The 23,338-nt window shown below is 38.5% G+C and overlaps 1 protein-coding gene across 2 annotated transcripts in view; it reads left to right on the forward strand.

Annotated features, from left to right (window-relative positions):
- Positions 1 to 23,338, forward strand: part of ZMAT4 (zinc finger matrin-type 4) — a 367,024-nt gene that overhangs the window by 206,060 nt on the left and 137,626 nt on the right. For both annotated transcript variants that reach the window (XM_032288123.1, XM_032288124.1), the window contains exon 5: positions 12,766 to 12,993. In XM_032288123.1, the coding sequence (XP_032144014.1) occupies positions 12,766 to 12,993 (228 nt within the window). The remainder of the gene's footprint in view (positions 1 to 12,765; positions 12,994 to 23,338) is intronic.

Consider the following 23,338-nt stretch of genomic DNA (forward strand, 5'->3'; position numbering starts at 1 on the left):
AGTAGCTGGGACTACAGGCGCGTGCCACCACGTCTGGCTAGTTTTTTATGTTTTTTAGTAGAAACAGGGTTTCACCATGTTGGCCAAGATGATCTTGATCTCCTGACCTCATGATCTGACCACCTCGGCCTCTCAACATGCTGGGATTACAGGTGTAAGCTGCTGTGCTCCACCCAAAAATTGTGCTTTTTTTAAAAAAAATATATTTCCTCCAGAGTGTAGGGTATGGAATGACTCCTCTCTAGACATTCATGAATCTTGAATTACCAACATATCCGTCTCTCTGTTTCCAGTAAGATTCTATTTGACTCTTTCTCATTGTCTGGTATGGTTTGCCCAATATCTCCCCCTTCCCCATCAGATAATAATCCTTAATTCTGTCAACCTCCCAGAACCACCCCCCACCGGGGACAGCCAGCATGCCTTCACATCAGGGATCTTCTCCCTTCAGCTCCCTCTCTTCTCTGTTTCAAAGCTGTTTTTCAGCAGCTTCGGGAAACAGCTGGCCATCAGTCTGAATTCTGTCACCTTCTATGTGTCTCAAGTGTCATTAAGCTGTATTTCAGCCTCTGTCTTCTGGCTAAGTAATTCCACATCCTTTATCCTGCATCATATACCTTTCTTCCTTATATCGTCTCTCTGGCTCTTATATATACTTTCTATCATTCTGCAAAACATCCTGGATGGCTTTGAAGGAATCTCTGACTGCTGGAATGTCAGCAAACTTACGACCAGCTGCAGGAACCTGCTACCACCAGCGCGCGAGCTTTCCTGACTCACTCTTACCAACCACCCTTCCCGCCTCATGCTCTCCACAGCCTGGCAATGTGGGGCTGAGCGAGAACAGAGGGCAGCAGTCAGGGGATCTGGGTTCTAGTCTTAGTTTTCCCTGTGGTCAAGATGCCAGAAAAAGAACTTTAGTGAAACAGACACTTTTAATCCTCACAACAAGGGTGTGAAATTGAACCACTAGGAAACATTCTCACTATAGGTAAAATAACTCACCAGAGTTGTGATTTGAATCTAGTTTTGGTTTTATTTCAAAATGATATTTTGTAATACTATTTTCTTTGTACCTGTTTCTCCTATGTTTTCTACAAATTATTGTTATTTTTTAAATTTGTAGAGGCAGCATCCCACTCTGTTGCCCAAGCTGGAGTTCAGGGGCGTGACCACGGCTCACTCAGCTTCCTGGGCTCAAAGGATCCTCCCACCTCAGCTTCCTGAGTAGCAGAGACTACAGATGTACATCACTGTGCCAGGCTAATTTTTAGGTGTTTTCTTTTTTTCTTTGTTTCATTGAGACAGGGGTCTCTCTCTGTTACCCAGGTTGGAATACAGTGGCGTGATCATAGCTCACTTAAGTCTGGAATTCCTGGCCTCAGGAGAACCTCTTACTTCAGCCTCCCAAGTAGCTGGGTGTGCAGTCTCACTGTGTTGTCAGGCTGGTCTCAAGCTCCTGGTTTCAAGCGATCTTCCCACCTCAGCCTCCCAAAGTGCTAGGATTACAGGTGTGAGCCACTGTACCTTGCCAGTGATTTTTTTTTTTTTAAAGAATGCACATAGACTTCTGTAGAATGAATACATCTTAGTAAAATAGTTCTGCGAAATGAGTTCAAAATATGTCCATTTCAGACTTTAAGCTCCATGAGGTCATGGATGACCCTCTATATCTAAGGCAGGGCACAGTGCCAGAACATAGCTGAATGAATGAAACATGACTATACGAATATTTGGTACGGTTGAGGTGCAAGTGAAGCCCGTGCCCTACGCTGTTGCTCCAGTCTGCGGGTTCCCAGTCCTGTCTGCACATTGGAGGTGGCTGCAAAGCTTTAACGTCCCTAATGGCTGGGCCCCACCCCAGGGCATTCTGAGGTAAGTGGCCTAAGAGCGTCCGGAGTTCCTAAGTGTCTACACATCCCCAGGGCGATTCTGACAGGAACTGAATCCATGCTTTCCTAATGTAATTTGCATATGAGTTACCTGAGGCTCTTGTAAAATGCACATTCTTATCCAGTGGTCCAGGATGGGGCCTGAGACAGGCTTTTTATAATTAGCTGCCTGGTGCTGTGGATGGTCTTGGTGGGTGGTGCACACGTCCTCACTGGCTGTTAATGACACACTTGTCCTAAAAATCCCTCAAAATAAATCCTTCATATTCTTTCTCATGCCCGCCCTTCTGGCTGTGGCAATAATGAAGTGTGCAATGTATGGCCAAGCCATAGTTAAATTAATGAGTGTGGGTGACACACCTGAATAGTTCAGGCTCCAGGTAGGCTTCTGCTCCCCCAGGGACTAAATTAGCCTAGGGATTTTCCAACATTAGTCTGCAAAGTCTTACCTGCCCTAAAATCAACTTCCTCCCTCGCAGCACTTCTTTGCCCATCAGACTCATTGCTCCGTTTGAGAAGCAGTGGTGTAGGGGCATGGTCTTCAAGCCCTCAGGACCAGTGCACTTTCTTGCTTTCACATGTAATACTCTAAATTATCTCGATCTTGGTGATGGCAGGGACCTGACATGACGGAGCAGAATAGCCCCATCTACCTCACATCTGATCTCAAGAATTCTAGAGTTGCTCTGAGATTTCACAGACTGACTCAGAAAAGCAGCCCCCAAATGCCAGTTGAGATCAAGTGCTTTATTTCTAGATTAAATTCAAAGTGATACATGCAAAATATATGCATAGCTAATATTCATCCTTTAAATACAAAATAGAGCCAATTTTCATAGCTTGCAAACTGTGGGTTATTAAGACCAATGTTATTTTTAGGGATATATGCTTAAGGCAAATCAAAATTGAGGTTCAATAGAGAAACCACGAGGTCTTTTTCTCAGAGGTGAGGGATGGGAGCTGAAGAGTGGGTGTAGACAAAGGCATTCCACTCACAGAATGGAACAGCACCAACTTCCCTAAATTCATTCTAAAATTGCAGCTTTCTTCTAGCCTAGGGCAAAAGGCCACCCTCTTTGTCTCTCTTCCTCTAAACTTAGCCTGCACTTTCTCTCTGCTGTGCCTCTGGCACTGATCACTTTTCTCATCTTTGAATTCTCTATAAATATTCATAGGATATAAGAAATGATCCAGGAAGCTGGCTCTCTAGTTGAATAGCTAATGCTGCCGGATAAGTAAATTATTCCCCGCCCCTGAGCATGGGGTATGGATTAGGTGACTGGGGAAGGCTGGAAGAATTAAAAGAACCAAAGCTTGTTTCAGTTCCCAGGGGTCAGCGGACCAGGCTGCCAGCCCCTATAGGATAATGCTGTGATCCAGGTGATGCCTCCACCTCAGTCCTCCAGGAGCAGCAGCTTCAGTGGGCATTAAGAGTGCAGGTGGGTCAAACAGTTCCTGCCAGGGAAGCCCACGTTGTCCATCTGGAACCGTGTGTTAAATGTGGGGTTTGAGGTTTTTGAGGAAAGGCAATCATCACTTCTAGTAGTGCCCAATTAGCAGATTGTGGATTCTTCCCAAGCAATGTGCAAAGAAGGGAGAAGGGTGAAGTCATAATTCTTAGTGTTTCTAAAAGTTTACCACAGTCTTAATGTCTCTGTACTTTTTTTTTTTTTTTTGCTGTTCTCTTAGGTCCAAAGAAATGCCTAATAGGTAACTTTATTAAATAGCTAGGTCCAAACAACTTAAACACTTATGTCCTAATAATTTAGTAGCTATCTGAATTTTTTTTGTTTTTGAGACAGGTCTCCTCTGGTGCCTAGGCTGGAGTGCAGTGGCACACATATGGCTCACTGCAGCCTTGACCTCGTGGGCTCAAGCAATCCTCCCATCTCAGCCCCGCCCTGTGTAGCTGGGACTATAGATATGTGCCACCACGCCTGGCTGATTTTCATGTTTTTTGTAGAGACTGGGTTTTGCCATGTTACACAGGTTGGTCTTGAACTCCTGGGCTCAAGTTATCCACCCATCTCAACCCCCTAAATTGCTGGAATTACAGGCGTGAGCCACTGTGCCTGGTCTAAAATAATTATACACATAAATTGAAAAAAAATCTAATATTTTCACTTCCTTCTTAAATAACTACACTAATGAATGTGTTTGCCTGGTAGGTACCGCGTAACTTTAAAACCAAATTGCACCTTGCCACCTTTGTTTCTTGTTCCTCACTGAATGATTTGATTAACTGGTCATACACCGCAATATTCAAAAACCCAGCTTCACAGAAAGGGAAATCATTACAAGGAATGTAGCATCTAGGTTGAAACTGTGAGCTACCTTGAGTTAATGGTTCCTGTGGTGACCAACAGATGTTACTAGACTTTCCCCAAAATGTCAAAATATCTTACAGATTTCCTATGAGTTTGTTCATTGTGCATTGTAGGACACCTCTGCACAGAGTTTGAGGACTATGGCCATAACTGGAGACTTTGATACTGAACTCAGGGAGTGTATCACCTTAACTGAGTAGGGTTTGAAGGCTTAATACCATGAATGTACTACAGGGCAACAACTGCTTTTCGGATGTGTCTGGACAGAGTGGATGCTATCACTGATTGCAGCATTCATCATTATACTTGCAGGATGTCCTCAAGTAATGCAGTTTATGTAAGAGAAGTGATTCCTTCTCTTATGTAAATGACTCTATGGAGAATAAGCTGCTCCCCTCATTCAAGAAGGGTTTATTTAACACCTGTTATGTGCCAAGCACAGTTCTGAGTACCTGGAATCTGTCAGGAAACAAAGGATAAAAATCCTTACCCTCCTGGACCTTAGATTATGGCCTCTTCATTTCAAGGCAAAGAACATGGACTATTACAGCCTTTGAGGTCTTTTGCCAAGCAACACAAGGAAGTCATAAAAGGACTTTTATTGCCTGTAAAGTTCTATTTGATGACTTATTTTCAAAGGTGAAAATTCTGCAGAAAACAGGCATACTTAAGATATTTAGAACCTAATCGAGTGACTGAAACTAGAGGGAATTATTCTATATTAATGAAAATCAATGATCTATGAATACTCTTTTAATGAAGATTGATGATATATGAATGCATTGTGAGTAAAAAAGTAACTTTTGTTAATAGGCTGATTATACTTAGAATGTTGATACATAATTGAATTGGACGGTCCCCTTAAGTCATCCTCATCTTTGTTTATTCTCAGGAAATGTGGAATGGCATGTATTTTGAAACATTGGATGTATTATAGTGCTTTTTCATTTCCTTAGTGGTATAAAATAAATAGCATGTGGATTTTTCTATCTCCTGTTGGTAGGTAGCAGAATTCACACCCAGATGTATCCTTCATTTTATCTAAATAATTAGAGCCATATTTGAATTTGTGATAACAGTGGGAAAACTGCTTTTCTCTTTTACAGAAATAGGGGAAGCTGGTATTTTTACGTTATATTCTGACTGGGCCAGCCTTCTTCCAACCCGTTTTCCTTCAAGTCTACAATAAATTAATAATAAAGCGCTGAAAATAAAATCTTATGAGATTTAAGACTGTGTTGTAGCATCACAAGTTCCCTAAGCAGTGTTTTGTAGACTCTGTACTAAAACAAGTTAGCATAATATGTGGCCTATATATAAATGGTAAAATAAAAATGTTTTCCATCTGCATCAGGGAGTATATATCCATGAGTACAAAGCAGATCACCCATATTCCACAACTCAGAAACAACTATTGCTAAGATTTTTATCTATAGCCTTCTAGTCTACAAAGCTTTACACACACACGCACACACACACATATATATATATATAGTAATAGTAGGAGTTATAGTTATATAAAGTTTTGCAGCCATGTGTGTATAAGTGATTTTGTTTATGTGATACATATAAACCACATCTTTTAGTTTACACCCTATTCTGAACATTTCCCCAGGTCCCAAAATACTTTTCTAAAACATATCTTTTTTTTTTCATTGCTGCATGTTTTTCAGCATTTAGGTGACTATGATTTATTTAATCTATCACCTATTAGGAGTATCTATCTTGTTTTTTAACCCTGTAAAATAAGGTTAATGAAACTATCAAAGATTTAAAATTTAGCTATCACATTTATCAAAACATGAAAATTCTCCCAAGTTGATGTTAAAAGTCACTAGCACTTTTCCTGTATTCATCACACATTCATTGAGCATCTGCTATCTACACAAGAGGCCCAAGCCTCTGCCAGAGATGCAGAAGAAATCTAAATATGAGGCCTGACTTTGTGGTGGGCATGGAGGTAAGGTGCTTCCCCGCGGAGGAGGCTGGACCCTTTGGAGACAGCTGTAGAACTACACTGACAGCTGCCTGTTAAGCCACTCACGGAATGATCTAATCTAACATTACCATTGATAGCATTTGCAGAAAACAGGAATACTTGCTGAAGAAATACTACTATCATCGATTTGATTTAGTGTAGGAAAAAAAGAAAGGCAGTTATAGGGATCGGAAATCAGAAAAAGTGTTTTTTAGAAAAAAAAATGAACATTTTCAAATAATCCCCACTGAGAGCAGATGTGGAAGCCTAGGAAATGTGTTTTGACTCTAGAATGAATCTGTTTGTTTATTTGGCCTATTGCTCTGCAGGCATTATTGGAAATGAGTTGACATTGAAATATGGGGCTGGTCTTAGAGTCCAGAGTTGTGGTCTTTGCCGCTTCCTCTGCTGCTTATTAATCAAGGGACTCTACACTAGTGGGTTCAGCTCCCTGGGCTTCAAGCTGCCTTATTGATCAGACAAGATCTCTGGGTAACTTAAGAAAACACACAGAACAGACATAATAAATTGCATGATATCACAAACTGGAAAGAATTATTGTTGTGGATGAGAATGCCTTAGGTGAAAAAAACTACGTGCTTTAAAATGAATAAATTCTGGCTCTATTTCTCTATACCAAACCCCCCCACATCCCTTGTGACAATGAATTAAACGTCACTATCCTAAAGGCTAGAAAGCATTAAGCATGAGTGAAAAGGGAGAGAAAAGGCGAGAAAAGGAGAAAGGAAGAAAATAAAGAGCCAGGGTCTAGGGAGGGAGCGTGGCGGGGGACTTAGTGAGAGAGAAAGTGTATGTGTGTGTTTGTATGTGTGTGTTAGACAGGTTGGCAGGTGGTGGGGGAGAGAGAGAGAGGAGTGTAGGGTTGTCAACTTGAATGGCAGAGAACCCTGTGACTCCTTGACAAACTACAAGGGACTAGAAGGCAGACAGGGACGGGCAGGTAGGAATCTATCTCACTGCTGGTGGTGTCGCCCTCCTTTCCAGCTAAAGATGCCCACCTGGTGGTCTGCTAGAGCTTTGAATCTGTCCATGAATCTTGTCCTCTTGGATGAAACACGTGCTCTTATCTCTAGAACAGTTGTTCCCAAAGTCTTTACTAATTTCCCTGTAGGACGTTAAATCCAGTCTGTCCTCAGAAGCTGGAGTGACCAATTTCAGTTTGCCTAGGACTCTTCCTGTTGAAGCCCCAAAAACCACAGGTCCTGGGAGACCGTCTCAGTCCCAGGAAAGCTAGGATGGTTGGGACCATACCAAAAGCTAGACTGAGGGTTTGGATAAGCAAGTCAGAGTAAATGGTTTCCTGTTTGAAAGTAAATTTTCCAAGAGGATGTGCACTCTCTGCAACTTACAGAAATAAGCCACTCCAGAAAATAGAATTTTGGGAGAATAATTGCTTTTAATATATTTAGTTGATTCCAAAAGAAGGAGCGAGACTGCGACATGTATGTGCACTTTGAGATGTTACCCTTCCGCAGTTCAGCCATCAGGATCTTGTCATGTACTGACTTATATTTATATTGACTGGTGCAGGACCTAGCTACCTAAGCTGTAAATGACACAATCTAGAAGAAACAAGAAAACTCTTGGTTACCATATTTCTTTACTCATAATGTGAAAAATATTTTATTTATTTATTCATTCATTCATTCATCAAAAGGCGTGGAATTTACACTATGTGTCTGTTGCATGCAAAGTGCTGGAGCCATGAAGAGTCAGGTTGTAGAATACGTTAGGTAATTAGACAATGTAGGCAGTTACAGAATGAGGAAATTTTCTGGTAGAGACTGATATGGTTTGGCTGTGTCCCCACCCAAATCTCATCTTAAATTTTTGTTCCTGTAATTCTCACTTGTCGTGAGAGGGACCCAGTGGGAGATAATTGAATCAAGAGGGTGGTTACCCCCACACTGCTGCTTTTGTGAAAGTGAATGAGTTCTCATAAGATCTGATGGCTTTATAAGGGGCTTTCCCCTCTTTTGCGGTCATTTCTCCTTCCTGTTGCCATGTGAGGAAGAATGTGTTTGCTTCCCCTTTTGCAATGCTTGTAAGTTTCCTGAGGCCTATTGCTCTGTGGAACTGTGAGTTAATGAAACCTCTTTACCTTATTAATTACCCAGTCTCAGCTCTGTCTTTATTCTCGGGGTGAGAACAGACTAATATAGAGACACACACAGGAGCTGTGGAAATACTTTTACCCTTAAATCAACTGTGGTTATTATGCCCGGAAGAAACAAATATAAGATGAATATATATATATTATTTTAGATTATTACTCAAGACAACATATCCCACAGGTGACAGATAGCTGCTGATAACAGACTCCTTGACAAACTTTGCACCAGGTACTAAGAGTGATGTTGAAATTCATTCTATGTTGAGGTGATTCTTAGAATTCAAGTGTTGAAAACTGACTTGCTTCACTTAGCTCAAGCGTTAGAGGAGCTCACATTGATTTTAATGACTGAATCAACTATAGATCCATGATCTTTTGTTCAAAATATTTGGGGGTGATTGTATTTTGCAAATCGGAAATTGTAGGATTTGGGATATATAATAAGCCACAGATACCATACACTGTGTTTATATGGATATAGGACAGCAGTCCCTGACCAAAGGTATTACTAGTTCTATTGCAATATGTATGTATGTTTATGTCAAATGTAAAGACTGTAATTTGTCTCATGTGACTTCATGTCAGTTTTTGGTAATAAATTGATCCGAAAAAACTTGACTTTCAAGTTTTTTTTTTTTTTTCATTTCTATGAATTGAAACAGGGGTTGTGAACATGTGCTAGAAGAGAACCACACAAAAGTGTCTGATGGGAGCTTCTGTTCCAGTTTCCCTTACATATACACACAGATGCACATTCACACAGCTGAGGTTACAAGGTGGTATTTAAGAAATGCCAAATGAATTGTGCAGTGAGTAAACACTGTATAAGCTTAGAGGAGGAAGACCTACTTCTTGCTGAGGTTGTTAAGGCCCCACAAAGCATATGGGATTCAGGAGCATCTTGCGGGAGAGGCGCACGGCTATGCGGAGTGCCTGGTACAGGGCAGCACACCAGGCTGGTCATGGCCTTGAACAGAGGCGGGTGGGACAACAGCGCTTGCTTCATGGGGAAAGGAATTGGAATTGCCGTCTAACTTTACCAATATGAATTTGCAATGTTAGCTCCTATTTTAGTGATTCTTTTATGTTATGGTAAAATGGGAAAATTAATTGGAGTTTTAAAAAGGCGAGTAATTATTTCTTTCTGTCTCATGGATGATGTGACATTTTGGCTATTGCCTACAGCAAAACTAGCTCCATTGCTGTTGGATGTATTATGCTGCTTTCTTTTATGTGAAGATCTAAGAAAGCTTTATTTTATAGTTATTTTCAAAGAAAATGTGCAATATTTAGATCATTTGTTCTCAACATTGGCCATGCTTTGGAAACATGGATCAGGCTGTGGGGGGAGGGAGGTTTTAAAATCATCCTGAAGCTTGCTTCCCACTCCTGGAGTTTAAGATAGAATTGATCTGGGCAGAGTCTGGAGACAGAAATTTTTAAAGCCTGGTGAGTTTAATGTTAAAAACCACTGGTTTCAATTAATTGAATTTTGGTCAAATCTATTTAAAGGATGGGTAAAGAAAGTATTTAGTTAAATTTTTTTTGCAATTAGAACAAAAACATAAACAAAATCAAAATTAACTACATGTCAACTACAGTTTTTTAAAGTATGTTTTTAAACCAAAAGATCTTTGCCCCACTCTTTATTCATTTTATTGAAAGAATACACTCTGCTAAAGAATGTCAGTGTTATGGTTCATGTACACACACAGGTTTATCATTAAAACCTGGAAACTGCTCTCCTCCCACATAATTTCTATATTTGGCATTGAATCAAAGCCGTAAAAGGGAGATAGCTTCTACAATTTGTTCCATCTACAGCCTATGGGTTAGCTGCAAAGTATGTTAATTTTAAAAGAGATGGTTAGCCTGACTTTTAACCTTGAGGAAACCAGGGACCTTAGAAATTTACCAAAGGTCACACAACTCGCTGATGGTGGAGCCCCACCCAACCAGAGGTCTGACTTTGATTCAAGGCTGTTTTTATGCTACCGCGTTTGCCTGCTTGTATAGGCACTAAGGGAATATAAGCTGGGTTTAAATGGATGAAGACAGTTAAAAACAGAAGCAAAAAAAAAAAAATCCCTTAAGCTTTCAGGCTATACACAAGATAGTAGGATTATTCAGGAGGAGAAGCTACAATACCAATGTAACATCAAATTATTTTCTTATGTGCAAGATAAGATTATCTTATTTGATGGATATTCTATTGTGCCTCGTTCCTACCAGAATGTAGTATAGAAGGTATCAATTGATAAAATTGACTGAAATGTTTTATAGGGCCTGCTTTAAAGAAAAATAAATTATCCTTCAAGAGTCAACATTTATTCAGATGGTAAACATTTGATATGTTTTCCATTGCCATCAAAAACAATGGGCGGCTATATATCCTCAGAAATTGATAAGGATTCAGGAAACTTTGGAAGCAAGATTCAATTACCTTCAGAAAAGTAGATACAGATCTTCTCACATCCAGGTCAACTGCATATTTGTAGCTTTTATTTCTAAGTCATAGAATAATGATACTGGGTGGCTGCTGGAATGGCCCACGTTTGAGCTTTATTTCTGCATGGTGATATGTGACCAAATCCTGCAATGAGGCTTTTAAGGGGCATGCTGTTTGTGAGTCTCTATAGAAATAACACCATTAAGTTTAAGCTAGCTAAAACGTCTCGCTCTGATGAAATCTCTAAATAAAGGGGAAAGAACTTCTTAGGAATGCTGTAATGATACAGGCATTACTTGAATTAAAATGTCATTTAGCAAATACTTGTTTCTATATAAGGTTTTTAATAGAAAAAATAAAAATCCACATAAAAGTTACTTGAAACCTTGGGGATTTGGTGAATTGGTTCCTTAACTTGTTATTGAGGTCTCAGCTTTTCCTTGGAACAGCAACCCTAATGCTCTTGGTTTTGTCAGCTCCATCCTCCATTTCAGAAACAACACAGGCAACATGCTGCTATAGACTGCGTTAGGACTGATGGCCCATGTGAGAATTTATATATTGATTTCTTCTCCAAAATATTTGGACCAGAATATTTTTCTAGAATTTAATGAAATCCTATATGAAATACAAAGATGATGGATCTAGAAAAAATATCCCTTTGCTTATTAAGAAGTATGAACAGGAGCCTTGGGGGGTATTGAAGGGAACATCGGTTTTGGGAATTCCAGATTTTGTTTTAGTCCTGTTTTTCCCATCAGTAGATACCTCACTGTCAGTAAATCACTAGCATTTCTGAAGTCTAACATCTGAAAAATGGGATAACAAGCCAAGTCATAGTCCTTGTGAGGATGGAAGCAACTTGTAGTTGTAATGCATACAGAAGTTATTTTTACTTTCCACTAGTAAGCTCCTTCAAGTCAGACTCTCTTTTCTGTTTTATTTTCTGGACCAGAAATAATCACAATGAAATGTGTTAATTTAATAGGTGAGACAATGCAATCTCAAAATAGTGATACATGTCTATTCTGTTTAGATGAGTACACCTGATCTACGATATTTTTCTTTTGGTTTTTAGAAAAATGTTGTTTCAGCATCAACGTTAGCAGGTGCAGGTTGAATATAGCCTATTACAATAAACAAACAGCTGACAATAAAATTAGCATGACTTCCCAATTAATACAACCCATGTCGCCAAAAGATCAGTTTCTACCACTTAGCCATTATTGTATTTATTTATATTTATAACACACAACGTCCAATTCATTCATTCAGAATCTTTCTAAGTCATGATTGTCCAATGTTACTTCAAGCATTAGCTTTCTTTTGACTGATAGATGACTCCCTTACCTCTATGAATTTATTTATTTAATTGCATTTTATCCAATATTTATTTTTAGCGTCACACACACACACACACACAGAGAGAGACACACACTAATTGAAAGCAATTACAATAGGCTTATTGCATTATTAGTGATGCTAGAAAAATTATTGCTCAAATTTTACCTGGTTCATTGAACTTGTCCCCTGTATTTTACCACTTTTTCTTTTTTCTAAATGCCCATGTTAGAGCAGAATGCATTTTAAAAGTGAGTGGAAAAGGCCTTCAATAACCGTGTTTACAAAGCTGCTCCTGGCAGCCAAATAATTAGAGCTATCGCCCATAGCTCCTGAGAGCCACAGCGGAAATAACTGAGAACTTATTTTTAAAAACTTATTTTTCCCCTAAGCGATGGTCTCTTGAATTATCAGATTTTGGCATAACAATATGCAAACTTTGATCTCAATATATTAAGAATATTTATTTGTGTCCCAAGTCAAAAATGAAAGCTGGCAGGGCTAATTTTCCGGCTGTCCGTGAACTCTTGGGGATGTTTAAACTGTGTAGTGAACAGGAGACTTTTGGTCTTCAGGGACTGAGGAATGGTGGACTCAGTGTTGGACTAACGTGGCTGTGGTTCTCTGGTTGTTTCCTTTCACAGCGACACCCCTGAGCCCACTTAAGCCGCCACGGATGGACACTGCTCCGGTGGTCGCATCTCCCTATCAAAGAAGAGATTCAGACAGATACTGTGCGCTCTGTGCAGCCTGGTTTAATAACCCTCTGATGGCCCAGCAACATTATGATGGCAAGAAACACAAAAAGAATGCGGCAAGAGTTGCTTTATTAGAACAACTGGGGACAACCCTGGATATGGGGGAACTGAGAGGTAAGGGCAGCTCTTCTCACTTCTGCCACAAAATTGGGCTTTCAGAGAAAAGATGGGGCTTTCGCAAATCGGGATGATTTTTCTTCTTCCTTTAATTATTAACGAAAAAGTGAGGCTCATCCAAAAGAAATGGACAAGAAAGGAAATGAGCAGAAGACTCGCTTTAGTTTAATTTTTTATAAACTCCTTTGTTTCAAAGTGTTTGTTTTCATATTTGTATTGACCGCTTTTCAAACCAAAGGCATCTATTCATAAACCGGATTGTTTTCCTTCTGCTTTATCTTTAACCGCCTTCTTTACTGAATGCTTTCGTAGAGTAGCAGTGTTAGAAAAGGTGCTAAATGGGAGGCTGAGGTGAGTGGATTGCTTGAGGTCAGGAGTTCAAGACCAGCCTGGCCAACATGGTGAAAACCCACCTCTATTAAAATACAAAAATTAGCCAGCTGTGGTGGCGCATGCCTGTAATGCCAGCTGCTCAGGATGCTGAGGCAAGGGAACCGCTTTACCCAGGAGGCAGAAGTTGCCGTTAGCCGAGATCGCTCCATCGCACTCCAGCCTAGGTGACAGAGTGAGACTTGTCTAAAAAAAAAAAAGAGAAAGAAAAAAGAAAAATGAAAAAAAAGATGCTAAAAGGCCAAATAGTATTATCTTATCTTAAACTTTTGTGCTTTTTAAAATTTAGCCCAAACAAAGCAACAAATCGACTCACTGTAATGAGTGAAAGCAAGCCCAAGCCCCTTTAATAAAATCTCTGAGAAATCGAGATAAGACGGTGCTGTGCGGCACTTCGTAGTCAACACCTTTCTCCTTCCCACACTGCCCCTGTCCTGGACAGGTTTTTCTTGACTGCTAGAAATCATGTATCATTGAAGTTCATGTGAGGTTTTAAGGGAGCTGCTGAATTTGGAAATCATAGCATGAGGATTAGTTCTGTGGATTCCTTAGGAAGCCATCAACCAATTTGTGGGACTAAATAGAATATTTTATCACCAGCAACCATTCAAGCATTTTTGATCACCAACACCCTTTTGATCAGCTTGATATTAGCAGCATAGCAGTACAGTAAAATTGCATACTGTATTTTCTGAGAAACTGCATTTTTCTCAGAAAAATAATTCTGTAAGGGGTGCTATTGATACTACATTTCAGTTTTGGTGTAAGTTTGATAAGCTTTTGTGGGCAGGTCAGGGGACTACCATTCATAAAGGCTGTAAGCTATAGATAACAAAATTTACAAATTAATTTGGAGAGGGCAACCTGGTTGAAACAGGGTTCTGCATACACAGCCTACAATTCTAATTACCCTAACCTGGCTGTGAACCTCTAAGGGATATAATTGTAACAGAAAATGAGTTGGAACAATTCTAGACAAAATAAGTAATAACGAACTGAGAGGAAGGACAGGTCACTTCTCAATATGTTGGTTGCAGAAGAACTTACCAAGGAAACATACTTGATTTAAAACTAGAAAAGTAGGAGGCATGTTAGAAGGTGAGAAGGCATTCCGTGTGAGCAGTATCACATATGCATGGGCAAAGGTCAGGAACAGGCTAGAGACAGCTAAGAAGTCATCGTGGAAACATCTTGTACTGCAGCATAGATTTAAGGTTGGAGGTACATGATTACATCTGCGGAGCTTGATTAGAGATTGATCTTTGTCCCAAAATACCAGCTTAAAAAGAACAAAAAAGAGCAAATATTAAAAACACTTTATTTTCATGTATGTTTTTTAGCTACAGAAAAACAACATGAAGCTTTATATTTCAACATGTTGGATAATCTCATTGCAGAAGCTTTTGAGTCAATGGTACTACTGCTTTTTGCTGGACGATTCTTAGGTTTTCAGTCTATGTCTTGTTGAAGAAAATAAGCAGGGTTTCTCCATAGCTGAAGGCCCACCTGCAACGCCTGTGTTACTGGCAGGTAACAAGTTGTCTCAGTGACTCCTTCCCGGCAGGGCATTGAAGGAGAAAAATAGGGCTTTATTTATGTTTTGGTGCCAGATATTATGACTTGAAGAAAAATTATTCCTGGAGCACATTCTTCCTGTCTATTTTGAATTATCAACGCGGCATCTTTTATGTACAACTACATCTTAATGACTTGGGCGTCTGAATTCTGTAACATTTGAGCAGCTTGTCTTTCATATGGAAGACAAAAAGGCTGCTCTTCGACTCAATAACTCAGTGTGACTGTGACTCAGTAGCCCATGGAATGTGATTAGCATTGAATACTATGCCCTTGAAAGCAACCTTTCCACATGCACCAGGTGATACCCCCATAGGTATTTATTCAAGCATTAAATATTGCAAAAGCTTAAGAAATAAAGCAACTATGGTAACCCAGCACTTTGAAACACACACCACACACACCATCCTCTATTCTTGTAATGCTTCTAATGTATGATCAATCAATTAATAGAGGCAAAAAATGCTAATCCATAAATATAGGCATATCCATGACTTTAATAAAATGGTATCAGGCAGCTGAAGCATGATATAGCAATGTTACAGGATGGTAGGCTTTTTCTCTTTTCTCTCATAGCATTTTTCACATTTTTAAACACTCCATTGTTTACTTACTTTTTTTTTTGTATTTTCTTTCTCTCTAGTCACTTGTAGATTATTAGTATCTATGTCTGGTTTACTCATTTATATGTTCAAAATATCTAGAATAGTGGCACACATAATAGTTACTCAATAGTTGGCTGAATGAATGAATGAGCAGAGAATGTCCTAAAACAAAATTACCTGAAATTAACATGGCAATCATTTTCATTTCTAGAAGGATCCTGATTTAATATTTTTATAAGAAATTATTTCTAATTCTGTTTTACTTTTTTGAAATGATGCATATTTTATGTGTAGTGAAACACAGAGATATTACGTGTTACAGTTCTAAGAGTTTCGACAATACAAACACCTGTATAAACCGCAGCCCTATTAAGATACATAACTTTTTCATCATGGGAAAATTTCCATTTACCGTTTCCCAGCCAATTCCAACTTTCCATTCCAGATAACCACTTTTCTCATTTTTTCATGATAGATTAGTTTTCCTTGTTCTAAAACTTCATATAAGTGGAATCATAAAATATGTATTTCTTGTGTGTCTGGCTTATTTTGGATAGCATGTTGTTTTATGAAATTTATTTATTTATAGCATATAAAGCAAAGTAGTACTTTTTATTGCTGAGCAGTATTCTACAGACAAAAATACCACAACTTGTCTATCTATTCCATTCACTGATGACCTTTGGATTATTTTGGTACTATTTTAGATAAAGCTTTCATGAACATTACTGCATAAGACTTTTTTTTTTTTTTTTGGTCAATGCATGTTTTACTTCTATTGGTAAATAGCTATGTGTAGGATTGCTGGGTCATAAGTTGTGTGTATTTTTGACTATTTAAGAAACTGCCAAAATCTAAAATAGTTGCATTATTTTGCACTTCAAAAAGCCAACATATAAGAATTCCATAGCCTCATGAACATTGTTCGTGCCAGTCTTTTAAATTTTAGCCATTTTAGTGAGTATAGGTGGGTGTTTCAGGATGCCTTTAATTCATATTTCTGTATTGACTAATGATGTCAAGTACTTTTTAAATGTGCTTTTTGGTCGTTTGTATATCTTCCTTTGTGAAGTGTCTGTGTCTATTTGTAAAAATTTGGTTTTTTGCCTTTTCATTAAGACAAAGTATAAGGTTTTCACATATAATGGATTCACATTCTTTCTTGGACATATGCATTGTGAATATTTTTTCCTAGTTTGTGGCTTGACTATTAATTTTCTTAAGCCTTCTGATAAGCAGGCATTTTTAAATTTTGGAAGGCTAATTTATCTTTTTTATTCTTTCATAATCATTGCTTAATCATTGTGTCTTATGTAAAAAAAATCTTTGCCTGTACCTCTGACCAAGATATTCTTGTTTGTTTTCTTCTGCAAATTTCATAGTTTTAACTTTTACATGTAGAATTATGATGTATCTGAAATTAATTTTTATGTACAATATAAAGTAAAGGTTAAGCTTTATTTCATTTTTACGTATTTACACAATTGCTACAGAAAGTTGCAGTAAATATTTTCTTTTCCTCATTGAATTGCCTTGAATGACCTTTATTGAACCTCTGTTGATTGCGTGAGTCTATATCTGGACAATGGGTGTCTTTGTCTTTATACCAGCACCACAGTGTACTGATTTTTCAGGATTATAGAAGTCTCAAAGTGAGGTAGTGCCAGTTCTTCAACTTTCTTCTTTCTCAAGATTATTTGGCTGTTTTAAATCCTTTACATGTCAGCATACATTTTAGAATCAATCTTGCATAGAGGCTTTGTTGGAATGTTGAATGGGATTGAATTCAATCTATAGACCAATTTGGGAATAATTTATTTAAATTCTTCAAAATGTTGAGTCTTCCAGTCCATGAACATCCTCTATCTCTCTATTCATTTATGTTTAAGTTATATCGGTAATGTTTTGTAGTTTTCAGTGTTAACGTTTTGCACATGATTTGTTAAATTTATCTCCAAGTACAGTTGACCTTTGAATAACACAGGGATCAGGGACGGCAACCCTCTCCACGGTTGAAAATCAGCAAATAACTTTTGAGTCTTCAAAAACTTAACTGCTAATAGCCTGGTGTTGACTGGAAGCCTTACCAATAACATAGTTGGTTAACACATAGTTTGTGTGTTAAACATGTTTCATACTGTAATTTTATAATGAAGTAACATAAAGATAATATTATTAAGGAAATCATCAGGAAGAGAAAATATATTGACTATTTGTTAAGTGGAAATCCTCATCATCTTCATCTTGAGTAGGTGAAGGAGGAGGAAGAAGAGGGGTCGGTTCTGCTTCTCAGGGTTGGCAGAGGCCAAAGAGGTGGAGAAGGTGGAAGGGGAGGCAGAGAGTCAGGCACTCTTGGTGTAACTTTATGATATACATCTTTGTTTCTGACTGTTTTGCATTTTCATTTCTCTATAAATGTTTCTCCACAGTACCAATCCTTCCATTGCTTGCTTTTATATCAGTATCTGTATCATAGAAGGGTCCGTGTCATAAAAGAAGTCAAAAAGCAGTCTTGAATCATTGGGCCCCTCTGCCAGATTGTCTAACATCAACTTGTTTTCTGACTCTGCTTCTTCTACGTCGTCTTCCTCGTCATCTGAGGCACTGTCTCAGAAGTACTCCCTTCCACCATGCTGTCTTCTGTTAATTCCTCTGGTATAGTGTCTGTTAGCGCTTGGATTCCAAACTTTCATAATATTTTCTCTATCAGAATTCTCTTCCATAGTGTCAACAGTCCTGTCCATAGAGTACTGTGAGTAACAAGCCTTAAAGTTCCTAAGCACCCCCTAACCTAGGGGCTGAATTAGGTACATTGTGTTTAGTGAGGGGTAAACCGCGTTGATGCCTTCAATGTTGAATTTACGGGGTTCTGGGTAGTCAGGGGCATTGTCCAATATCAAAAAAACTTTAAAAGGCAGTTCCTTACTGGCAAGGTACTTCCTAATTTCAGGGACAAAGCATCCATGGAGCTAATCCAGAAAAACAGTTGTTGTTGTCCAGGACTTCTTGTCAACCAAAAGACTACCAGCTGGTATTTATATTTTTCCTTCAAGCCTACTGGGAAATGTGGGTAGCAGATTTATAGATAAGGGCAGTCCCTATCACAAACCTGACTGCATTTGCACAAAATAGTTGAGTTCTATCCCTTCCTGCCTTAAACCCTGGTACTTGCTTCTCTTCCTTACAAATAAGTATCCTAGTGGCATTTTTTCCCCAGAACAGGGGCTTTTTTTCTGCATTAAAAAACCATTCGAAAGTTGATTTTCTTTCTTTTCTTTTCTTTTCTTTTCTTTCTTTTTTCCCCCCCCAAAGTCTTGCTCTGTTGCCCAGACTGGAGTGCAGTGGTGGGATCTCAGCTTACTGCAACCTCCACCTCCTGGGTTCAAGCAATTCTCCTGCTTCAGCCTCTGGAGTAGCTGGGACTACAAGTGCATGCCACCACACCCGGCTAATTTTTGTAATTTTAGGAGAGACAGGGTTTTTCAATGTTGGCCAGGCTGGCCTCCAACTCCTGACCTCAAGTGATTCGCCTGCCTCAGCCTCCCAAAGTGCTGGGATTGTAGACATGAGCTACTGTGCCTAGCCATTCTTTAATAATTTTCTTAATAATGTCTGGGACCTCTTCTGCTGCTTCTTGGTTGGCAGAAGTTGCTGCTCCTGTTATCAAACCTTCCTTTGCTGGCATTAACTTCTCCAGCTTTAGATCCTTCACCTTACTTTTGCTTTAAGTTGTCCTATAATGAGTTCACTTATTCTTGAATCATATTAGGTATACTTTTCTTTTAGCAATCTTGTACCACATAAAAGCTGCATTTCTTATATAAGGCCAAAATATTTCTCAAAAAGCACAAGGTTTTCATGTCTGCTGGTGTAGCTATAGCAACAATCTCACAAATTTCTTTTTCTTGTTTTGTTTTGTTTTAAACAATGGGTCTTATGCTGGATTCATTTATCTTGAAGTGGCAGGCAACCAATCTGAAGATTTCCATCCATAGCACATATGAAACAATTCAACTTGTTCTTGTAGTCCTGACTTTCCCATGCTTCTTAAGAGCACTTCCAGCATCATGAGTTGCACGGTGCTATTCAAGGTTTCCAGCATTTCACTAAACATGATGAAAAATACATGAGAACCTCCAGAGATCACTTTTTACTGCAATACACAATTTACTGGGGAGACAAGCTGCTCACATGGAGATGATTAGCGCCACATGACATTGTCAGTGAATCCTCACACTACTTGCCCTCATTGCAACAGCAACAAAAGACGGTTATGAAATTATTGCAGTAGGACAGTGTCTACTTACGTTAGCTTTATGCAGCTATGATTTAATACTGCCTCTTTATATTTCTTTACATTTCTTTTGACTACAAATGGTGCCATGTGTGTGGTCTGTGTATATGTGTGAAAGTTTTGGTAACTTTCAACTTTTAATAATAGATTTGTGTATATTTTATGATAGTAAATGATAAAATAGACTAGTAGCTATATATATTTTATGTATTCATGACATGTAACTTTTTATAATTTTTAAAAATATTTTTAGGCTTTGTGGTTCATCTGTTTTCTCAAACTGTGGCAAATCTCCAAATATTTTTCTAATATATTAATTAAAGAAAATGTCTGTATAAACAGACCCATGCAGTTTAAACTTGTGTTGTTTGAAGGTCAACTAAATTTTGTGGTGTTTAATCCTAGTATACACTGTATTGCGTTTTTGAAAAAAAATTTTTAATATATATTTTATTGCATTTTAGGTTTGGGGGTACTTGTGAAGAACATGCAAGATTATTGCATAGGTACACACATGGCAATGTGGTTTGCTGCTGCTTTACTCCACATCACCTACATCTGGCATTTCACCCCCTATTATCCCTCCCCAGCTCCCCACCACCCACTGTCCCTCCCCTAGCTCCCCCCAACAGACTTCAGTGTGTGATGCTCCCCTCCCTGTGTCCATGTGTTCTTATTGTTCAACACCTGCCTATGAGTGAGAACATGTGGTGTTTCATTTTCTGTTCTTGGGTCAGTTTGTTGCGAATAATGGTTTCCAGGTTCATCCATGTCCCTACAAAGGATACAAACTCATCATTTTTTATGGCTGCATAGTATTCCATGGTGTATATGTGCCACATTTCCCTGTCCAGTCCATCATCAATGGGCATTTGGGTTGGTTCCAAATCTTTGCTGTTGTAAACAGTGCTGCAGTGAACATTCATGTGCATGTGTCCTTATAGTAGATTGATTTATAATCCTTTGGATATATACCCAGTAATGGGATTACTGGGTCAAATGGAATTTCTGTTTCTAGGTCCTTGAGGAATCGCCACACTGTCTTCCACAATGGTTGAACTAATTGACACTCCCACCAACAGTGTAAAAGTGTTCCTATTTCTCCACATCCTCTCCAGCATCTGTTGTCTCCAGACTTTTTAATGATCGCCATTCTAACTGGTGTGAGATGATATCTCAATTAGTTTTGATATGCATTTCTCTGATGACCAGTGATTATGAGCATTTTTTCGTATGTTTTTGGCCTCATGTATGTCTTCTTTTGTAAAGCGTCTGTTCATATCTTTCGCCCACTTTTGAATGGGCTTGTTTTTTTCTTGTAAATCTGTTTTAGTTCTTTGTAGATTCTGGATATCAGCCCTTTGTTAGTTGGGTAGACTGCAAAAATTTTTTCCCATTCTGTTGGCTGCCGATTTACTCTAATGACTGTTTCTTTTGCTGTGCAGAAGCTGTGGAGTTTGATTAGGTCCCATTTGTCTATTTTGGCTTTCGTTGCCAATGCTTTTGGTGTTTCAGTCATGAAGTCCTTGCCTACGCCTATGTCCTGAATGGTTTTGCCTAGATTTTCTTCTAGGATTTTTATGGTGTTAGGTCTTATGTTTAAGTCTTTGATCCATCTGGAGTTAATTTTAGTGTAAGGTGTCAGGAAGGGGTCCAGTTTCTGCTTTCTGCACATGGCTAGCCAGCTTTCCAAACACTGTTTATTAAACAGGGAGTCCTTTCCCTGTTGCTTGTTTTTGTCAGGTTTGTCAAAGATCAGATAGTTGTAGATGTGTGGTGTTGCCTCCGAGGCCCCTGTTCTGTTCCATTGGTATGTATCTCTGTTTTGGTACCAGTACCATGCTGTTTTGCCCTTGTAGTATAGTTTGAAGTCAGGTAGTGTGATGCTTCCAGCTCTGTTCTTTTTGCTTAGAATTGACTTGGCTATGCGGGCTCTCTTTTGGTTCCATATGAAGTTTAAGGTGGTTTTTCCAGTTCTGTGAAGAAGGTCATTGGTAGCTTGATGGGGATAGCATTGAATCTGTAAATTACTTTGGGCAGTGTGGCCATTTTCATGATATTGATTCTTCCTAATCGTGAGCATGGAATGTCTCTCCATCTGTTTGTGTCCTCCCTTATTTCCTTGAGCAGTGGTTTGTAGTTCTCCTTGAAGAGGTCCTTTACGTTCTTCATTAGTTGTATTCCTAGGTATTTTATTCTCTTTGTAGCAATTGTGAATGGCAGTTCGTTCTTGATTTGGCTCTCTGTTAGTCTGTTATTGATGTATAGGAATGCTTGTGATTTTTGCACATTGATTTTGTATCCTGAGACTTTGCTGAAGTTGATTATCAGTTTCAGGAGATTTTGAGCTGAGACGATGGGGTCTTCCAAATATACAATCATTTCATCTGCAAATAGAGACAATTTGACTTCCTCCTTTCATAATTGAATACTCTTTATTTCTTTTTCTTGCCAGATTGCTCTGGGTAAAACTTCCAATACTATATTGAATAGGAGTGGTGAGTGAGTGCATCCTTGTCTAGAGCCAGATTTCAAAGGGAATGCTTCCAGTTTTTGCCCATTCAGTATGATATTGGCTGTGGGTTTGTCATAAATAGCTTTTATTATTTTGAGACACTTTCCATCAATACCTAGTTTATTGAGAGTTTTTCGCATAAAGGGCTGTTGAAGTTTGTCAAAGGACTTCTCTCCATCAATTGAGATAATCATGTGTTTTTTTCTTTGGTTCTGTTTATGTAGTGGATTACGTTTATAGACTTGCGTATGTTGAACCAGCCTTGCATCCCCGGGATGAAGCCTACTTGATCATGATGGATAAGCTTATTGATGTGCTGTTGCAATTGGTTTGCCAGTATTTTATTGAAGTTTTTGAAATTTTGTTTCATTTGTTTTATTTTTATGTGTTGCTGATGTGTAGAAAAGGAAATCGAATTTTGTCGTTGACCTTGATTCCTGTGACTTACACATAACTTTCTACTCGTTATTAGTATATAATTTAATGGTGCAAATAATTTCTTCCTTTTGCATTTTGCTAATTTTCTTATTAATCATTGGGAACTTTATGAAATTGTGTTATTCTTGCCTTCCTTTGCTTCAAGTAGCAAATCGAATTTTTGAAAATAAAATTAGTTTTATAAATTAACAAAGAATTGTAAATGAGGTTGGCCTAGATAGTTGTGAATATGTATAACTTGGTTACTGACTCAACTTTAGTGTTGTTTGTTCCAGAGGCCAGATGATACCTGTTTCTACTTCCAAGTTTAAAATTAATAAGGAAAAAAAGTCTTATCTCCCTTAATATGTAATCTAATGTAGAAAACAAAGGAAATCATTGAGTTATGGAATTATAAAGTTCAATGGTCAGAAAGTACTTCGGAGGTTTTCTTTATAGATTAAATTCTTGTTGCCAGCATAAAACACAGATAGAAGGCAGTTTCTTACTTAGAAATAGTGGCAATGTAAATTATAAAATTATGAC

Source organism: Sapajus apella, unplaced genomic scaffold, assembly GCF_009761245.1.
Source record: "Sapajus apella isolate SASKATOON/1434 unplaced genomic scaffold, GSC_monkey_1.0 scaffold21, whole genome shotgun sequence".
NCBI classification, from domain to species: domain Eukaryota; kingdom Metazoa; phylum Chordata; class Mammalia; order Primates; family Cebidae; genus Sapajus; species Sapajus apella.